This window comes from Sminthopsis crassicaudata, chromosome 2, assembly GCF_048593235.1.
Source record: "Sminthopsis crassicaudata isolate SCR6 chromosome 2, ASM4859323v1, whole genome shotgun sequence".
Lineage (NCBI taxonomy): Eukaryota > Metazoa > Chordata > Mammalia > Dasyuromorphia > Dasyuridae > Sminthopsis > Sminthopsis crassicaudata.
Window position 1 is genome coordinate 635,510,941 of NC_133618.1, and position 16,997 is coordinate 635,527,937.

General features: G+C 36.0%; 1 protein-coding gene across 4 annotated transcripts in view; it reads left to right on the forward strand.

Annotated features, from left to right (window-relative positions):
- SLC25A16 (solute carrier family 25 member 16) overlaps positions 1–11,839 on the forward strand; it is a 29,108-nt gene extending 17,269 nt beyond the window's left edge. For 3 of the 4 annotated variants that reach the window (XM_074296581.1, XM_074296584.1, XM_074296583.1), the window contains 5 exons: positions 4,131–4,252; positions 4,987–5,053; positions 6,651–6,813; positions 9,017–9,085; positions 10,294–11,839. In XM_074296581.1, the coding sequence (XP_074152682.1) occupies positions 4,131–4,252; positions 4,987–5,053; positions 6,651–6,813; positions 9,017–9,085; positions 10,294–10,450 (578 nt within the window). In that variant the 3' untranslated portion in view covers positions 10,451–11,839. The other variant, XM_074296582.1, reaches the window with a different exon arrangement.
- The last annotated feature ends 5,158 nt before the right edge of the window (positions 11,840–16,997 follow it).

The following is a 16,997-nucleotide window of genomic DNA, read 5'->3' on the forward strand; positions in this document are numbered from 1 at the left end:
TTGAACAAAGAATGGAGATCAATTCTTGGAATTGACATGTTTTTGCCCTGTTACAGTGGTGACAACACACTGTACCACTGCTGCTTGATTCCCCAATAAGTGCCACTGATTCAATCCCAAACCCCAATTTCAAGACTATATGTGGTGTAACTCTTGACTCTTCCTTGCAGTTAATTCCTTTATTAGGAAGTCCTGTATACCACTTTCAGTTTCAGAATATTCATAATCTCTTTTTAACAGCAGAGAATTAATGTTGGCATTGGAAAGATTATTAGAAACATACTTTACAACCTGGAAAGTTTTGAAATTATTTTAAAATCTGAAAATTACAGATCCATTAATGAGCTTGGCAAACAATTGAGTTTTCTGATTTTTTGAAGGAAGCTTGCTCATTTCATTTGCCTTTTGAAACCTTTGGGTATTTGTCATTTTATCACCCACTACTCAGCTTGGTGGTGATGACTAATCCTATGCCCAGCAAGAGCACACTTAGATGTTTGACTCAGCCCATATTTGAAGCCTTTCCATATTAGTGGAACGGAATTACTGGGTAGAAATGCCCTGTCAGCTTGTTAGAATGGAAGGAGGATGGGAAGTAAGAGCTTCTTTTCCCATTTTTCTCTTAAACTCTTCTTAGAGGATTTCTATTAAATTCTAAATTTCTTGACTGAGGAGAAGTAGGTTTCACACACAGAAACACAAACTCATCTCAGCTTGATTGAAGGTCTTGTTGCTTCCTGGTAGGTGAAGACATACTGCTCTTTGTAATGGATTGTAGTTATAAGATGGGGGAAGAGGAAGGCTGTCACCAGCAGTATTTGTGGTAAGTAGCTTTAGACTTCTCTTTATTCATGAATGACTTTTATTACTCTAGCACCTAGCATGAAACCAGATACTAAAAGCCACACTACTGGGCTGGAGGCCAGGTTCAGTAGGCAGCATCTGCTGGTTCTCTCAGAACCAAGTTTCAATTGGAAATTCTTTATCAATTGGGCAGAAGGTACACACTTCCTCTGTTGAGGTCAAAGAGATAGCTCAGATTCAGGCCAGTTCCAATGGATTGTGATGGGGAGAGCCATTTGAATCCAGAGAGAGGACTGTGGGGACTGAATATGGATCACAACATAGTATTTTCACTTATTGTGGTTGATGTTGGCTTTTTGTTTTCTTTTGGATCGGATTTTTTAAATGATGATTATGGAACTATGGGTAAAATATGTGTAGAAGAATTATACATGTTTAACATATTGGATTATTTGCCATCTAAGAGAAGGATAAAAAAAATTTGGAACACAAGGTTTTACAAGGGTGAATGTTGAGAATTAACAATGCATATATTTTGAAAATAAAAAGCTTTAAAAAAAAAAGTCCATGTTTTGAAAAAGAAAAAAAAATAGCTCAGAAATAGACTATATATTTATTTAGTCTGACCTCAAGCTATATAGAGGTCTCTGTCACAGGCCATTAAAGGGATTTTAAGTACCACCTTCAGAGAAAGATCCCGGCTCAATCAAAATGTATAAGTCAAATTTGAAGTACATAAGCATTGGGAAAAAAAAAAAAAAATTTTGTCTGATTTGAGGAGACTGATAAGGATCACTTACTAGGGATTTTTCCAGTGTATACAGTAGTAGAAAGCAGAACCTCATGGTATTTCCAGCCTTGGTCCATCCCTCCTATTAAAAACCATCCCTTGAGAGAGCCTTGGGTGAATGGATCTGTATTTTGCTTTGGGATAGGAGAGGAGAAAACAGGATAATTTGATTGAAGGGTGAGGGAAAAGAAAGGTTGTAATGGAGAATGAGAAACAGAGAAGGAGGGCAGTGATTTAATCTTTTTGCCACTTCTGAGGCCAACTCAAGATTTATTTTAAAACATTAATTGTTCTTCATTCTTGAAGAGGACTGTGTCATCAGGAAGATGATGCTGTGACGTTACATGTCATTAGTGAGTTGGATTTAAGTGAGGATGGGCTGTGCAAAGTCACCAGCCCCACATTGTCCTCTGAAGCCTCTGGGTCCAGTGGCCAGATGTTGACCGGAATGACTGGAGACGGAAGTGATGAAGCACAATAGGAATGGGGGAAGATAGCCTGTCTAGGTTTGGAGGAGGGAGATGGGATGCCCATGGTCCCTTGGAGGGTGGTGCTATGGAGCATGCTTTGAGGATTGGGCTAGAGTAGGGTTGTCAAGAGTTATAAATGCCCAATATAAGGAGACTTTGAGGACAGGAATGAGGTCAGTTCTATTTGAGGACTCTCAATTCTTAGCCTTGTGGAGGAGAGAAGGAGTTTGGAGAGGAGGGAAGCAGGGAGACAATTAGGATATTCTTACTGTAATCTAGGTGTTAATGAGAGTCTAGATGAAAGATTGTGGACATAGGATTTAAAAGAATTGGTCAGTGAACATAGGAGCTAAAGCAGAGGAAGTCAGACATAGTTAGAGGTTCTTTAATTACTTGGGATGACTGAGGATGGTGTTAAGGACAGAGAAGTTTGAAGAAGGATTTGGATTGAGAAGTTTGGGGACAGGGGAATAAGAGATCTATTTTGGACTTAGTGAGTTTGACATGCCTATGAGACATCTAAGTGATGGCGTGCAGTTGGTAGTAGGTGATTTGGGATTATAGTTTAGGAAAGAGTTGAGGCTTTGATGTAGCAATCATCTGCATAAATATTGAACCCATGAGAGCTTACGAATTATTGAGGGAAAAAATAGAAAAAGTATAAGGGCCAAAATGGAGCCTTGGAGGACATCTCCCACACTTAGTGGGTGAGAGAGTAGTCTGCCAAAGAGACTGAATTCGAGGGTTGAGCCAGGTAGAAAGAAAAGCAAGATAGAGGAGTATCACAGAAGCCAGGAGGGGATGTTCAATGGTGTTCAAATCAAATTCATATTTGTTACTCATTTGCATAAGGCAACTTGGGAAAAGTGAGCTATTTTATGTGTACTCTTCACTCAGAAGACATACAGGTGAGAAAACAAATATTCTTTTTCACTGGCTTGACACCCACTTCTGTTTCTTCTGAGTGAATTGTGGGATTATTGATTTTGACTTTTAGTCAGCTCACTGAAGAGTTCACACATCGGAAGGTGAAAGATAAAATAAAAAGAATACCAATACTGCAGTGCCCTTTGGTAACTTGATGTGAGGAAAAAGATCATGAATTCAAGCAATATACCCATGAAATCAATTCTGTTGGGATTGGAATCGATTTACAAAAAACCAAATAACATCATCATTTGAAACTAAACCAAGAGAATCAGACATTTGCTAATGTCAGTTATAACTGATTGATGTTCTTGGTCATAATACAATGTCAACAATTTCTTCTATAAAAGCCTAGGCATTCTGTTACTTGCCAAAGCCAATAAAACCTATTAATAACAAGTATTTGCCAAAGAAAGCGTAAGAAGAAAAGACCACCCAAATAGAATTCAGGATCTCAAGTCGCCCTGTGTACTAGTTCATTTCCTCTGGGAAGCCACAGGCTTTTCACTTTAATAACAGTTCAAGTGACCATATGCTTTTAGATATTTGCAGTGTCTTCAGGGGAGTTGGGTTCCAAACATAAATTGAGGTGATCTTGACATATTTGGAAAGTAAGCAGGAATGCTGTCTTCACCATAATGGAATAGAAATGTGGAAATCAGATAATGTGAATTCAAATCCTTGCCCTATTACATATTACATAGGTGGTCTTAGAGTTTCTAAGCTTTTTCTAGCTCTGAAACCTGATGAGTTGGTGGCATATCATTATAAAAGGAATAATAATGTTAGTACATTACTAATACATAGTAGCTTAGTTTCCTTTAAGATGTTTTTAGATATTCTAGTCTCTTCAGTTAGACAGGCATATGTATCAGCAGCAGCATCTTGATAAGAGTGTGTTCAGGCTCATCATGATGACCCTTAGTAGGGGTAGCCTTCCAGGTGCAGCAGCATGAGAGAAGATTTCTTGCAAACTGATTTTTGAGATACTTGCACATATGACTTGTGATTGACTTTGCTAGGTTGAGAAATTTAGAATGCATTCTTGCTAACAATTTGATTTATTTTTTATTTCATTGAGCTATGACTATTTGTATTTTATTAGAACTATTTTTGAGAGGCTTCTTCTTTCCCTGCAGGTATGACAGCAGTCATCTGTACTTATCCACTTGACATGGTTAGAGTTCGCCTGGCGTTCCAGGTGAAAGGAGAACACACATACACAGGAATTGTTCATGCATTCAAAACAATTTATGCAAAGGTATTTCATTTTTCTCTTCTTTCTGTAATGTCTGCTTTTTATATTTTGTTTAAAAAAGTAAAAAGCTTCATGTGATGAGCATTAGCTTGGTCTGAAAGTTAGGTAGACCTCAGTTTAAATATTGACTCAGATGCAGACATTCATGTCTGCCATCAAGTTGTTTAACTTGTCACTACCCCCAGCCATTGCCAATTTGTATCTGTAGAAAAAAATTTGCCATCATTCATCTGAGTTCTACATCTATGAAATCATAATTCTGAACCAAAACCAGTGATTAAAATCTTTTGGGTAGATGACTGAATGGAACATTAGGGAGAAGAAAAGACTATGTGCTCTCTTATAGTCAGAACAGACCCATGGAGTATCAGGTTCCAATCTGGACACTCATCAAGCACATCTTTGTCCAGAAAAAGGCAACCATGTTAAAGAGCTTATATCATGTGAAGGTCCTTGTGGGAGGAGATATACCCGGGAGAAGAGAAGATTTGGGGGGTTGTGATGACAGTTTGCAAGTGTTTGAAAGATTCTCATGTGGAAAAGTCATTGGAATAATTCTGTACCTCAGAGCGCAGAGGGGGACATTGCAAAGAGGCAACATTTGACTTTTCTAGTAGTCTTTAAATAACTTGTCTAGAATATCATAGGCTTTTGTATTCTAGTATTTGCCACAGAATATTTTTTTGTTGTTGTTTAAGAGGCACAACAATTACCCATTTACGTTTTTCCTTTAAAAGGAAGGTGGCTTTCGTGGGTTTTACAGAGGACTGATGCCTACTATTGTAGGAATGGCTCCCTATGCAGGTATGGATCACGATTTGTTCTTGAAACTTTTCAGATTCAACTTGATTTTGACAGTATAAGTTAGAGGAAAATCTTTGTTTTTAGAACTTGAAAATTAGTGAACATATTAAACTGTTTATATGTTTCATATGCTAAGATGGATCTTTTGGCCTACCAGAAATTGTATATCCACTTGGAGTTGTTTTTCTAGTTGAATTGCCCTCTACTCTTACTCCATGTTCCTTTTTTTTTTTTTTTTTTTTTTTTAAACAACTATGTTTATGACATGGCTGTCAGAGTATTATTTGTAATTATCTTTATATAACATATAAAGCCTAACGGGCCAATAACATTATAGTTTTTGTATAAACAAATAAGAGATAACTCAAAGATTAACTAGCTCTATTACTTTGGATTATTATTATTTTTTATTTATTTATTTTTATTTTTTTACTTTGGATTATTATTAACAGTTTAATTGATAAAAATATCTTTTGTTTTCTGAAATCACAAGGATTTTGTGGTAGAAAGCGCATTTCTAAATTTTGAAGGCGTAGAGGTCTTTTGAATATTGGACAAATTGGTAGCAATTCTGTAATTCTAATATTTTGTGATAATTCAGTCTTTTAACTTTTGTTAACAACTAGGGTAACATTCAATAAGAACTACTAACATTGTGTTGGCCATAGAATCATTTCATCCAAAATAGAGATCTCGGGTAACTTGTGCACATCCTTTTAACCCCAGAATTGAGTTTTTCTCATCATGGTAACCCTGACTTGAAGACTCAAAGAGGGCATTAATTTAAAAGGAAATTTCTTATAATGTCTGAATTTTTTTAACTTTGTGTATACAGTGGAGTCTAGTGAAAAGATTGCTTGAATCTGATGTTATATCCTAGTTTTGCCACTAATTGCCTAGATGACTCCCTCTGAGCTTCAGTTTTCTTATTAAATGAGATGATTACATCATGTTGAGGTTTTTTTAAAAAACCTCTGAAGTGGAAAAAAAAAATCACAATTATTTCTATATAGTAGGTTTCCTATTTAATTCTATGTATTTTTTTTAAAAAACATCCTGAATATGGGTCCACAGGCATAGCCAGAATGGCCGAGAGTAGTCCACTTCCCATGGTGCTTTCTGGTTCTAAACCTATGGTTTTATGAAAGGAAACATGCTTTTGTTATGATAATATGTCTCTTCAATTACTTTTGGCACCATCACCATTCTGCAATAGCTACTAGAATGGAAAAATCAAAAGCCACACTACCTTTTGTTTTACAAGTTACAAATTATTTTTCTCCTTAACTTTATAAATATTTCTTTCTTAATTTTGCATTTAATTATAACTTATAGAGACCATACTACATAATAGGTCTTTTTGGAGAAGATTGTTTGTGTATGGATCTATATGACTTCTATTGGTCTCCTTTAATTTGTGGATAAACTTGTTTGTATTTTTTAGTGTAAATAGCGTTAGAAATTGTGTATCCAACAAAATGTAATCAGGAAAAAAGAAATACATTATAATGTACTTGAACTAACATGAAATAATACAATGTGCTGTTTTTCCACTCTTGATTTACTAAATTATAGTAAACTTGTATTTTGCTTTTAGGGGTTTCATTTTTTACTTTTGGTACCTTAAAGAGTGTTGGTCTCTCCAGTGCTCCTACTTTACTTGGAAGACCTTCATCAGACAACCCTAATGTCTTAGTTTTGAAAACGCATATAAACCTGCTTTGTGGTGGTGTTGCTGGAGCAATAGCACAGACTATATCGTAAGTTTCCTAACCAGCTTAATTTCAGAAAATAACTGCATTATCCATAGTTTATGTGTATAAGACTTAACTCTTACATAATCCTCATTTTCAACATAAGTCTCTTTATGTCTTAATGGCATTCATAACTAAGATAATTTATTGTAAACATTAAACATTAGCATGTTAATTGTGAAAACTTCCCAGGATGACACATATATTTTAACTTATTTTGCTGATTTCAGTTAATGTTCATCTTGCATTTCTGTGCAGAAAGTAGTTTGGCATGTTTTCCTTTATTCCATTTAATACTTTAAAATTTATCCTTTAAAAAAAATTTCTCCAGTCCTTGTTCTATATATTGGATTTTTTTTTTCACTTGAATCTGTGAAAATTATCTGATGTGAACTTTCTTGCTCATCTTTTTCTTTTATGTAGATCTTGCTAAATTTCTTCCTAGTATCTTTGCAGCTAACCTCTATCTTCCTTGTTCTAGAGTTCATTCCGTTGGGGATCTTGAATTCACATATTGATGACTTTTCTTCCCAACCTTCTTTTAGTATCTTCAGCTCCATATGGATGTTACTATAAAGACATTGTTGTCTTCTCAGGCTTGAGCCTTTTTTTTTGACCCTATGATTGTTTGTAGGTATCATCTTGGTGCTTTTTTCACTTCTGGATTCTGTGAACTCCATTCCCCACCTCTCTTTCTTTAATCATCTTTACTCTTGTTTTCCATTCCTAAAACTACATTGTAGAATGAAGGCCTTTTTTGCTAAATTTACTAAATTGAGAAGACATCTTTTCCCTCACAGTATTCATTCACCTTTATCACTAGGTTATGTTCGATCCTGTTGACTTCCTTCTGTCACTATTCTTTCTTAGTTCTCCCCTGATCTTTCAGAGTATCCCTTTCTGGTTTCTTTTATTGATTATACTTTCTTTTCTCCTTCTTTAATGGTGACATTTCCTTAAGATTCAGTCTTTGCATAGCTCTTCTTGTGACATTTGGTCCCTAGGAGAGCCCATTCTGTTTTCTGTTAGTTATTGTTTTTTTTTTTTATTCAGGTGCCACACTGTCTCCATTCCTTACCTAAGCCACAGTCACACATGAACTCTCCTGAAGAAACATTTCTTCTGCCATCTCTTCAAAACTATGTATCCTTCAGTTCCACAAATCTTTCCCTAATGGAGCTAGTCTTTAATAAGCATGAATAAGCTGGTGTGTTTGGCACTATCCTGAGCTAAGGATACAAGGGACAAACATCACACAGCCTCTCCCCTTCAAGAGCTTATATTCTAATAGGAGAGCCTGCAGGGACACCACAAGTACAGGCAGACAGAATGGACACACGGTGAATTCAAGGTGGTTCTGGAATGACCCTAGAGGGTGAGGGGGATCAGGAAAGGTCTTTAGGAGAAGGTAGTGCTGGAGAGATTCCAGGAGGCAGAGGAAAAGAAGGGAGATTGTACTTCAGGCTGGGAGGACAGCTAGTGCAAAGACAAAGAGGTGGGAAATGAAGTGTTTGTGTAAAAAACAGTAAAGCTAGCAGGGTTAAACTGTGAGAGCTGGGGACAAGAATCATGAAGGGCCAGGACTAAAGTTTCTGCTTGATCCTAGAGCCTAATGACCCTAGTCTTCTGTGGTATTTCCTCACCTATGTGTGTTTTGGAAACCCTGGGATCTCTTTAGGTATTCATACTTTCTTTTCCTTCTGACTATCTGGGGGAATCTGGATAGAGTGACCTGAAGTCCCCTCCCGTTCTAGAGCCATGATATGACTCTGATCACCTCAACACCTTCACGCCAGACTCCTCAAACTTCCTGGCTTAATTAAGTGTGAACTTCCTACATCAGCCAGTCTGCTCTTCTGAGTACATCTTTGGCTTCTGTTCATGTTTATCTCACCTCAAATGCCTTGCCTTCTCCTCAATTGTCCATCATTTAAGACTCCAAACTTTGTATATTCTCCAGTTACCCTAGTTGTTCCCATCTCTGGCCACCTACAATCCTTGTCTGTGAAATTATATATTGAATTGCCTATTATTGTGCAGTTGTTCAAACATGGGTACTGGGGTTATGAGCTCCTGGAAGCTTGAAACTGTGTCTTACTCTTCTTCTCTGAGACTTGCATACAGAAGGGTGACTATAATTGCTTATTGAATTGCTAACCAAAAAAAAAAAATGTGAATGGCCTTGAGTTTGTCTTTTTTCTTCTTTTAGTTATCCACTTGATGTAACTCGTCGTAGAATGCAATTAGGGACTGTTCTCCCAGATTCTGAAAAGTGCCTGTAAGTTGTACATACCTTTTTGTTATTATTAGAAATAGAAATACTTAATATTTAAAACACGTGGAGCTAGAACCACAGAATTTTATTTGTGACATGGATTTATTTTAGAAATTATTTTGTCCCATTCTCTTATCTGTAATTCACCTTAGAGATTGACTTTTCCAAAGTCCCATAGTGAGGAGGTGAGAGCTTACCAGGCTCCAGGTTACCATCTCACCCCATGGGTCTCAATCATGTTCATCATGTACTTTTTTAATAGCAAGCAGGGTTCAAAGTACAGTTCTGAAGGGACAGTTAACAGTTTGATCAGGGCTTTTCAGGGATCAGGACTTTCTGTGTTTTTATTTTAAAAAATAATATTTAATTTTCCCCAATTATATATAAAGTAATTTAAAACATCTTTTTTTGTTTGTTTAAGCTCTAAATTCTCTCTCCTCTTTCCTCCCCCTTCCCTGAGAGGGTTAGCAATTTGATATGGGTTATACATGTGCCATCATGCAAAACAGTTTCAGAACTAAGGCAAAGGGGAAACTCCAAGTCCTTTGGGCTAAGAAGAGCAACACCAACACTTTGGACAGTCTGGGGAGGGAACAGTTTTTATTGCTGATTCTTGGATTTGAAAAACTTTAACATCTCTTTTTTTTTTTTTTTTTTTTTTTTTTTGCTGAGGCAATCGGGGTTAAGTGACTTGCCCGAAGTGACGCAGTTAGAAAGTATTAAGTGTCTTGAGACCAGGTTTGAACTCAGGTCCTCCTGACTTGAGGGTTCGTGCTCTATCCACTGTGCCACCTGGCTGCCCTGACTTTTACATCTTTTGTTGACTTTTATTTCCTTTATATTTTCACGACCTTCTTTCTGCTGCTCATTCTCATTTGAAAAGGAGAGGGATTAAAAAAAAAAAAAGAAAAGGAGAGGGAAAAACACAGCGGTTAATGTATAATTTGGGAAACTGTTGGGTTCTTCCAACATCACTGACAAAAGCCATCGACCTTTCCATTGTGTCTCCTTTATTATTGCTCACTGAGAACAAGAGAGGTGTCAAATTTGTGTATGTCCAAGGCTCTGCATCGTGCCTCGAACAGATTTTCTTGATCCGTGTTTGTAAATGAGATTTTGTGAAAACAGTATTTTTCATTTAAATCACCATTGCTTAGCATCTCCTTTTTACTCTTCCCTATAAAAACGTCTCCTCTGATGTTATATTTCAGTACAATGTTGAAGACACTGAAGTATGTCTATGGACACCATGGGATTCGAAGAGGGCTCTATCGGGGCCTATCCCTTAACTACATTCGCTGTGTTCCCTCCCAAGCCGTGGCGTTCACAACCTATGAGCTTATGAAGCAGTTCTTGCACCTCAACTGAAGTCATGTTTTTTCCTTAAGAAACTATCCAGGCAGACACATGTATATCTATTATATAAATATATATATATGTATATGTATAATGTTTTACTTTAATATTGGCAGTGGGGGGAAGGTGTGGTATGTAGATTAAATGAAATCCAAAATTACTCTCTGGCACTGGACTACTTGATATATATATATATATATATATATATATATATATATATATATTTTTTTTTTTTTTTTTTTAAGCCAGAAACCAGAAGTGCTTCCTATTATTTTTTTGATGCCATAATTTGTGGTTTCCCAATATGAACCATCCTTAAACCAACTCTGGATATTTTATTTAAGTTCATTAGTTTCATTAAAATAACTAAAAGGTCTGAGAAACTGGTAAAAGATTCATTGGTGTCCATTACAGGTTTTCTGATGTTTACTCTTATATCTATCATGTTCTTCCAAGCTTTTTCAGTAATCATGGCAAGAAAAAAATCCTGATGAAAAACTATGCTGGATTTAAAAAATGAACTGGGGTCATTTTGTTTTTTAAATTAGACTTAATAATTTATGATTACTGTAGCAAGAATGCATATTGAAATTTTATCCTGCACAGTTGGATAAGTGCATTCATTTGAACAAGCCAGCACTGAAAGGGTGATGTTTTGAGGGGTGGGGACTAGTTTCTTGGCATTGGCTTATGACTTGAACAAGATATGCATAGGTAGATTGAAAATATTTCCAGTATTGTCATTGTTTGGATCAAAGGGTATTTACTGTGTGTATACAATAAAATGATATGTGCATTAAAATATTACTATATCAAAATGTTCTTCCATGAGAGACTTCTTCTGTCACATAAATTTACTTAATAGAAATATTTGAATATAATTTCTAATGATCTCATTGTTTAAAAACAAGCAAGTTAAAAATGCCAGAATTCATTTTTTGTAGCTACTTATTTTAGAATTATTTTATTTATTGCTGTAAATATAATTTTAGAGGACATGATATATAGAATCATTGCTATGAGATTAGTCACTAGAAAATTAGTTGAAGACTGTATGCTTCCATTTTTGTTTTGGTTAAGAGAATGAGCATTTCTGTTTTAGCCTTTGTAAATTAAGTTTTGGGGGAAAAATCATGTGAATTGTCTTTATTTTGATTTGACTTCTCAGGTAAATATGTTTGATTTATAAATCTACCAGTTGATGGAACTGCATGCGTTTCCTCTTCTGGGTTATGCTATAACTAAATATCAAGCAACTTCAAGGTAATTTAAATCGTTAAAACGACTATCTTCTATTATCCCCTGAAAGAAAACTTCAAATGTTTTACTGAAGAAAAAATGTGCATTCTGTGCCATTTATAGAATATATTCAGAAATTTAATAATAAATGTTTTAGTCATATTTTGAAATTTATTTCCTTCATTTATAAATCATAGGTTTCATTTGCTATAATAAAGGCTTTTACATGTGGTAGTTGCAGAAGGAAACTGGAATCTAAAAGCAGCCATCTTCCCTTTCTTTAGAGAGGTGTTACTGGATGTCAAAAAAGCATTAATTCTTGCAGACAGTTTTACTGAACTTTTTTTTTTTAATTAAGGAAAGGTTCTATTGGGAAAAGATTGTTGTATAAAAAATAACTGTTGTATTCTGTGGTATAAATATCTTCATTTTAAAGGATTCACTCTTTGTAAGTTCTCGACCTTTTAACGATGAATTAAAATCTTCAAGAACTAGGCAGCTAAGGGATGCAGTCGAAAGAGCATCAGACTTTGTGTGTGTGTGTGTGTGTGTGTGTAAGAGAGAGAGAGAGAGACAGACATACCTTGGGCAAGTCACTTAACTCGGTTTCCCTCAGTTTCCTCATCTGGAAAATGAGTTGGAGAAGGAAATAGAAAACCACTCCAGTATCTTTGCCAAGAAAACCCCAAATGGGGTCACAACACACTGGAAATGACTGAATAACAACAAAAAGAACCAAAACATGTAATTAGCAATTTTGGCAAGGAGTAGGCTTTTTTTTTTTTCTCTTTCTCTCTCATGCTGTAAGCCAGAGGAATCAGTGGGTTTGAGAACATTGTTTGTCTTTCATTCTCTTTTTTTTTTTTTTTTTTTTTTAATTTTTTATTTTATTTTATAATTATAACATTTTTTAACAGTACATATGCATGGGTAATTTTTTACCACATTATCCCTTGCACTTACTTCTATTCAGATTTTTTCCCTTCCTCCCCCAGCCCCCTCCCCCAGATGGCAAGCAGTCTTATATATGTTAAATATATTACAGTATAATTTAGATACAATATATGTGTGTAGAACCGAATTTTTTTGTTGCACAGGAAGAATTGGATTCAGAAGGTAAAAATAACAGTTTACATTCATTTCCCAGTGTTCCTTTTCTGGATGTAGCTGGTTCTGTCCATCATTAATCAATTGGAATTGGATTAGCTCTTCTCTATGTTGAAGAAATCCACTTCCATCAGCATACATCCTCGTACAGTATCATTGTTGAAGTGTATAGAGATCTTCTGGTTCTGCTCGTTTCACTCAGCATCAGTTGATGTAAGTCTCTCCAAGCCTCTCTGTATTTCTCCTGTTGGTCATTTCTTATAGAACAATAATATTCCATAACATTCATATACCATAGTTTACCCAACCATTCTCCAATTGATGGACATCCATTCATCTTCCAACTTCTAGCCACTATGAAAAGGGCAGGTAGGTGATGCCATGATATGCAAGTAAATTTGATTTAAGAGAGGGACAACTTTGGTTTGAGAGGCAGGTTTAAATCTTGAACTGTGCTATTTTGCTATTTGTGTGACCTTGGACAAGTGACTTCTGAGCCATATTTTCATCATCTGTAACATGAAGGGGATTAAATTTGATGATCTTTGAGATCCTTTCCAGGTCCTTCCACAAATATATTGTTATTGTCTGTCTTCTGCTCAAAAGTTTATTTTTTTTTTAAATTGTGTGTGTGTGTGTGTGTGTGTGCGTGTGTGTGCGTATTTTTACATCACCATATCTAGGCAGTACCCATTTTCTTTTCCCATTGGATCATTCCCTGTAACGAAGAATGTTTTTAAAAAATGGAAAACGCAGATCAGCAATTAATCTGATATTAATCAGATAACAATTGAGTTTGACAGCATATATCCAAGTGTTCTATATCCATTTTGTCCAACTTCTAGAAATATAGGAGGGTGATGCTTTTTCTTAGGGAACCAGGTGGAATACTGGTTAGTATATTGGGCTTGGAGTCAAAAGAGCAGAATTCATTTCCAGCTTCAGACACTTCCTCGCTTTGTGATCCAAAGCAAATTATTTAAGTTAAAATATCTACTTCAGTTTCTTCAACAGTAAAATGAGGATAATAATAGCATTTTACTTCTCAGAGTTGAAACAAGATTTGTAAAATGCTGGTTTTCCCTCTCATCTTTTCTTCAGGACCAACATTCATTGTAATCATTGTTTCCATGATCCTGCTTATTTTTGCATCAATTCATAGAAATCTTTCCTTTTTTTTTTTTTTTTTTTTTTTGTATTGTGTTTTTTGGTGGCACAGTGATATTTTAAAACGTATAAAAGAGAACTGTTAAACACCTCACCTGGTAAGATTTATCTACATCTTTCTTTCAAACTTCCTTTCTAGTGTTGTCATGGTAGTTCCAAAATAATGTGAACGTTCCAGGATTCCTAAGTCATTCTCGAAGGAGTAGTCTGGTTCTGGCCTGGATAGGAATCCTAGCTGGGGTTCATAATTCTTAATCATAGCAGATTTATGTGAAACTCTGGGAGAAAAGGCAACAAAAATACATCCAGTCTCAGTTCTTGGAAGTGTGCCATGCTTCAGATTTTTGAATGGAAAATAAATTGACTTGTTTTCCACTTGGATGAAGTAACCTAAGCTATCCCTACATGTACCTAACTGGAACACTTTGGATGACATTTATTACTTTCAGTATTGGGGATGGGGAACAGGAAATAAAACCAGAGCAAATGAACTATAAAAAGAAGGCTACACTTGAAATTTTCTGTTCAAATTTTAAAGAACATGTATAAATTGTAAAAAGAAGAGCCCAGATCAGGAAAGATTTGAGCAGAAACTTGGGAATAAAACCAAAAAGTGAATGTGGGGGAAGTAGAAGGTGGAAAAACAGTACCATAAATCCATGGAAAAGAATAAGATGTAAGGAGACTAGAAAGATAGCAGGGGGCCAGGTTATGAAGGGGTTTAAATAGTGAAAAGAGGACTTCATGTTTGACCCTAAAGGTAATAGGGAGCCATGAGAGTTAACATAGCTGTGAAGTGGAGAGGGAGGAAGACCAATTATAAGGTTATTGAGATAATCCCCTAGAAGTGATGAGGGTCTAACTAGGGAAATGGCTGCAACAGGAGATAGTCTTTGTGAAATCACATTTTTATTTGCTTTTTTGAGGGGCATTTGGGGTTAGGTGACTTATCTAGGGTGACACAACTCTAGTAAGTGTTAAATATCTGAAGGCAGATTTGAATTCCAGGGCTGGTGCTCTATCCACTGTGCCATCTAGCTGCCCCCCTGGAATCTTTGTGGAAGCAGATTTTTTTTATTAATAATCTGTTATTATATATATATATATTTATAATATTATCCCTTGTATTCATTTTTCCAAATTATCCCCCCCCCATTCCCTCCCCCCATGACAGGCAATCCCATACATTTTACATGTGTTACAATATAACCTAGATACAATACATGTGTGTAAATGCCATTTTCTTGTTGCACAATAAACATTAGATTCCGAAAGTACATGCAACCTGGGCAGACAGATATTAGTGCTAACAATTTACATTCACTTCCCTGTGTTTCTTCTCTGGGTGTAGCTACCTCTGTCCATCATTGATCAACTGGAAGTGAGTTGGCTCTTCTTTATGCTGAAGATTTCCACTTCCATCAGAATACAGTGGAAGCAGATTTGACTTAGCCTGGTGACTGATTTCTGTAAGAGAGGATCTAGTCTCATGGATGACTTAGTTTTTGTCAGTTTGGGTGAATGGGAATAGAAGGTTAGGGGAATTTCTGAGGGAAATGGTCATTTTGTTTTGGGTGTATTGACTTTGGGATGTTTGTGGAACATCCAGTTAGAGATATGTAATAGGCAGCTTGGGTGCCTGGTACTGTGTTAAGCACAAGCCAATACAAAATTCACATTATGCTCAGATTATTCCAATATATCAATTGCTTTGAAATAAATTCAAAATAAGTATTTGTATTTTTTGCTTCTCTTTTCCATTCTTTCATTTGCATCTAGTTTCTTTTAAGTATCCACAATAATTACTAGTTAAAATAAAATTATTTTTAAAGTCTTTAGCATAGTGCACAGCATACTGTAGGTAGCATTATATAAATGCTTATTCTCTTCCTCATGCCAAATGCCATTTAGAGGAGTACCTTAATAAATTGTTGAACTGATTTCTAGCATCAAAGAGGAGAGGTCATGAAACTTGGGTCCCATTTCAAGATTTACCAGTTGCTACTTGGAAATATTGAGCAAGTTACCTATAATTTGCTCCATGCCTTCATATTTAAGGATTTGGGTTGAGGGGGATGTCTAGGGGGGTGAGTAGGGAGGGGGTAGTTCAGGTTCTCCCTGAACTGATACAGATCACAAGGCTCCCTGACTGGATGGATGGTACTGGAAAGCAGCTGACACTGTAGTCACCCTCTCCAGTCGTCTCAGACTGGCCCATCGCAAGCTAGACCTGTACTCCCAACCTTTCCAGCTTGAGTTACACTACTATAGTCTTCAGAAATGGACATTCATCTCTCTGCCTTAGTGAGAGCCTGGAATAGGATTCTGGCATCTCTCTGCTTAGGTATTAATGAACTGGGCCTTTTCCCTCCTTTCTGGGATGGTAAATAATTAATCTGTCAATAGTTATTAAGGATTCCATTTTGTGAAGGACAGGATACTACAGGAGGAATGATTAGTATAATTAGTTCTCTAGCCATTTCTTTTTCTTTTTCTTTTTTTTTTTTTTTAATTTACGAGATATATGCCTGGGTAATTTTTCAGCATTGACAATTGCAAAACCTTTTGTTCCAATTTTTCCCCTCCTTCCCTCCACCACTTCCCCCAGATGGCAGGTTGACCAATACATGTTAAATATGTTAAAGTATATGTTAAATACAATATATGTATACATTTCCATACAATTATTTTGCTGCACAAAAAGAATCAGACTTTAAAATAGTGTACAATTAACCTGTGAAGGAAATAAAAAATGCAGGCAGACAAAAATAGAGGGATTGGGAATTCTATGAAGTGGTTCACACTCATTTCCCAGAGTTCTTTCACTAGGTGTGGCTGGTTCAATTCATTATTGCTCTATTGGAACTGATTTGGTTCATCTCATTATTGAAGAGGGCCATGTCCATCAGAATTGATCATCATATAGTATTGTTGAAGTATATAATGATCTCCTGGTCCTGCTCATTTCACTCAGCAACAGTTCCTGTAAGTCTCTCCAGACCTCTCTGAAATCCTCCTGCTGGTCATTTCTTACAGAACAATAATA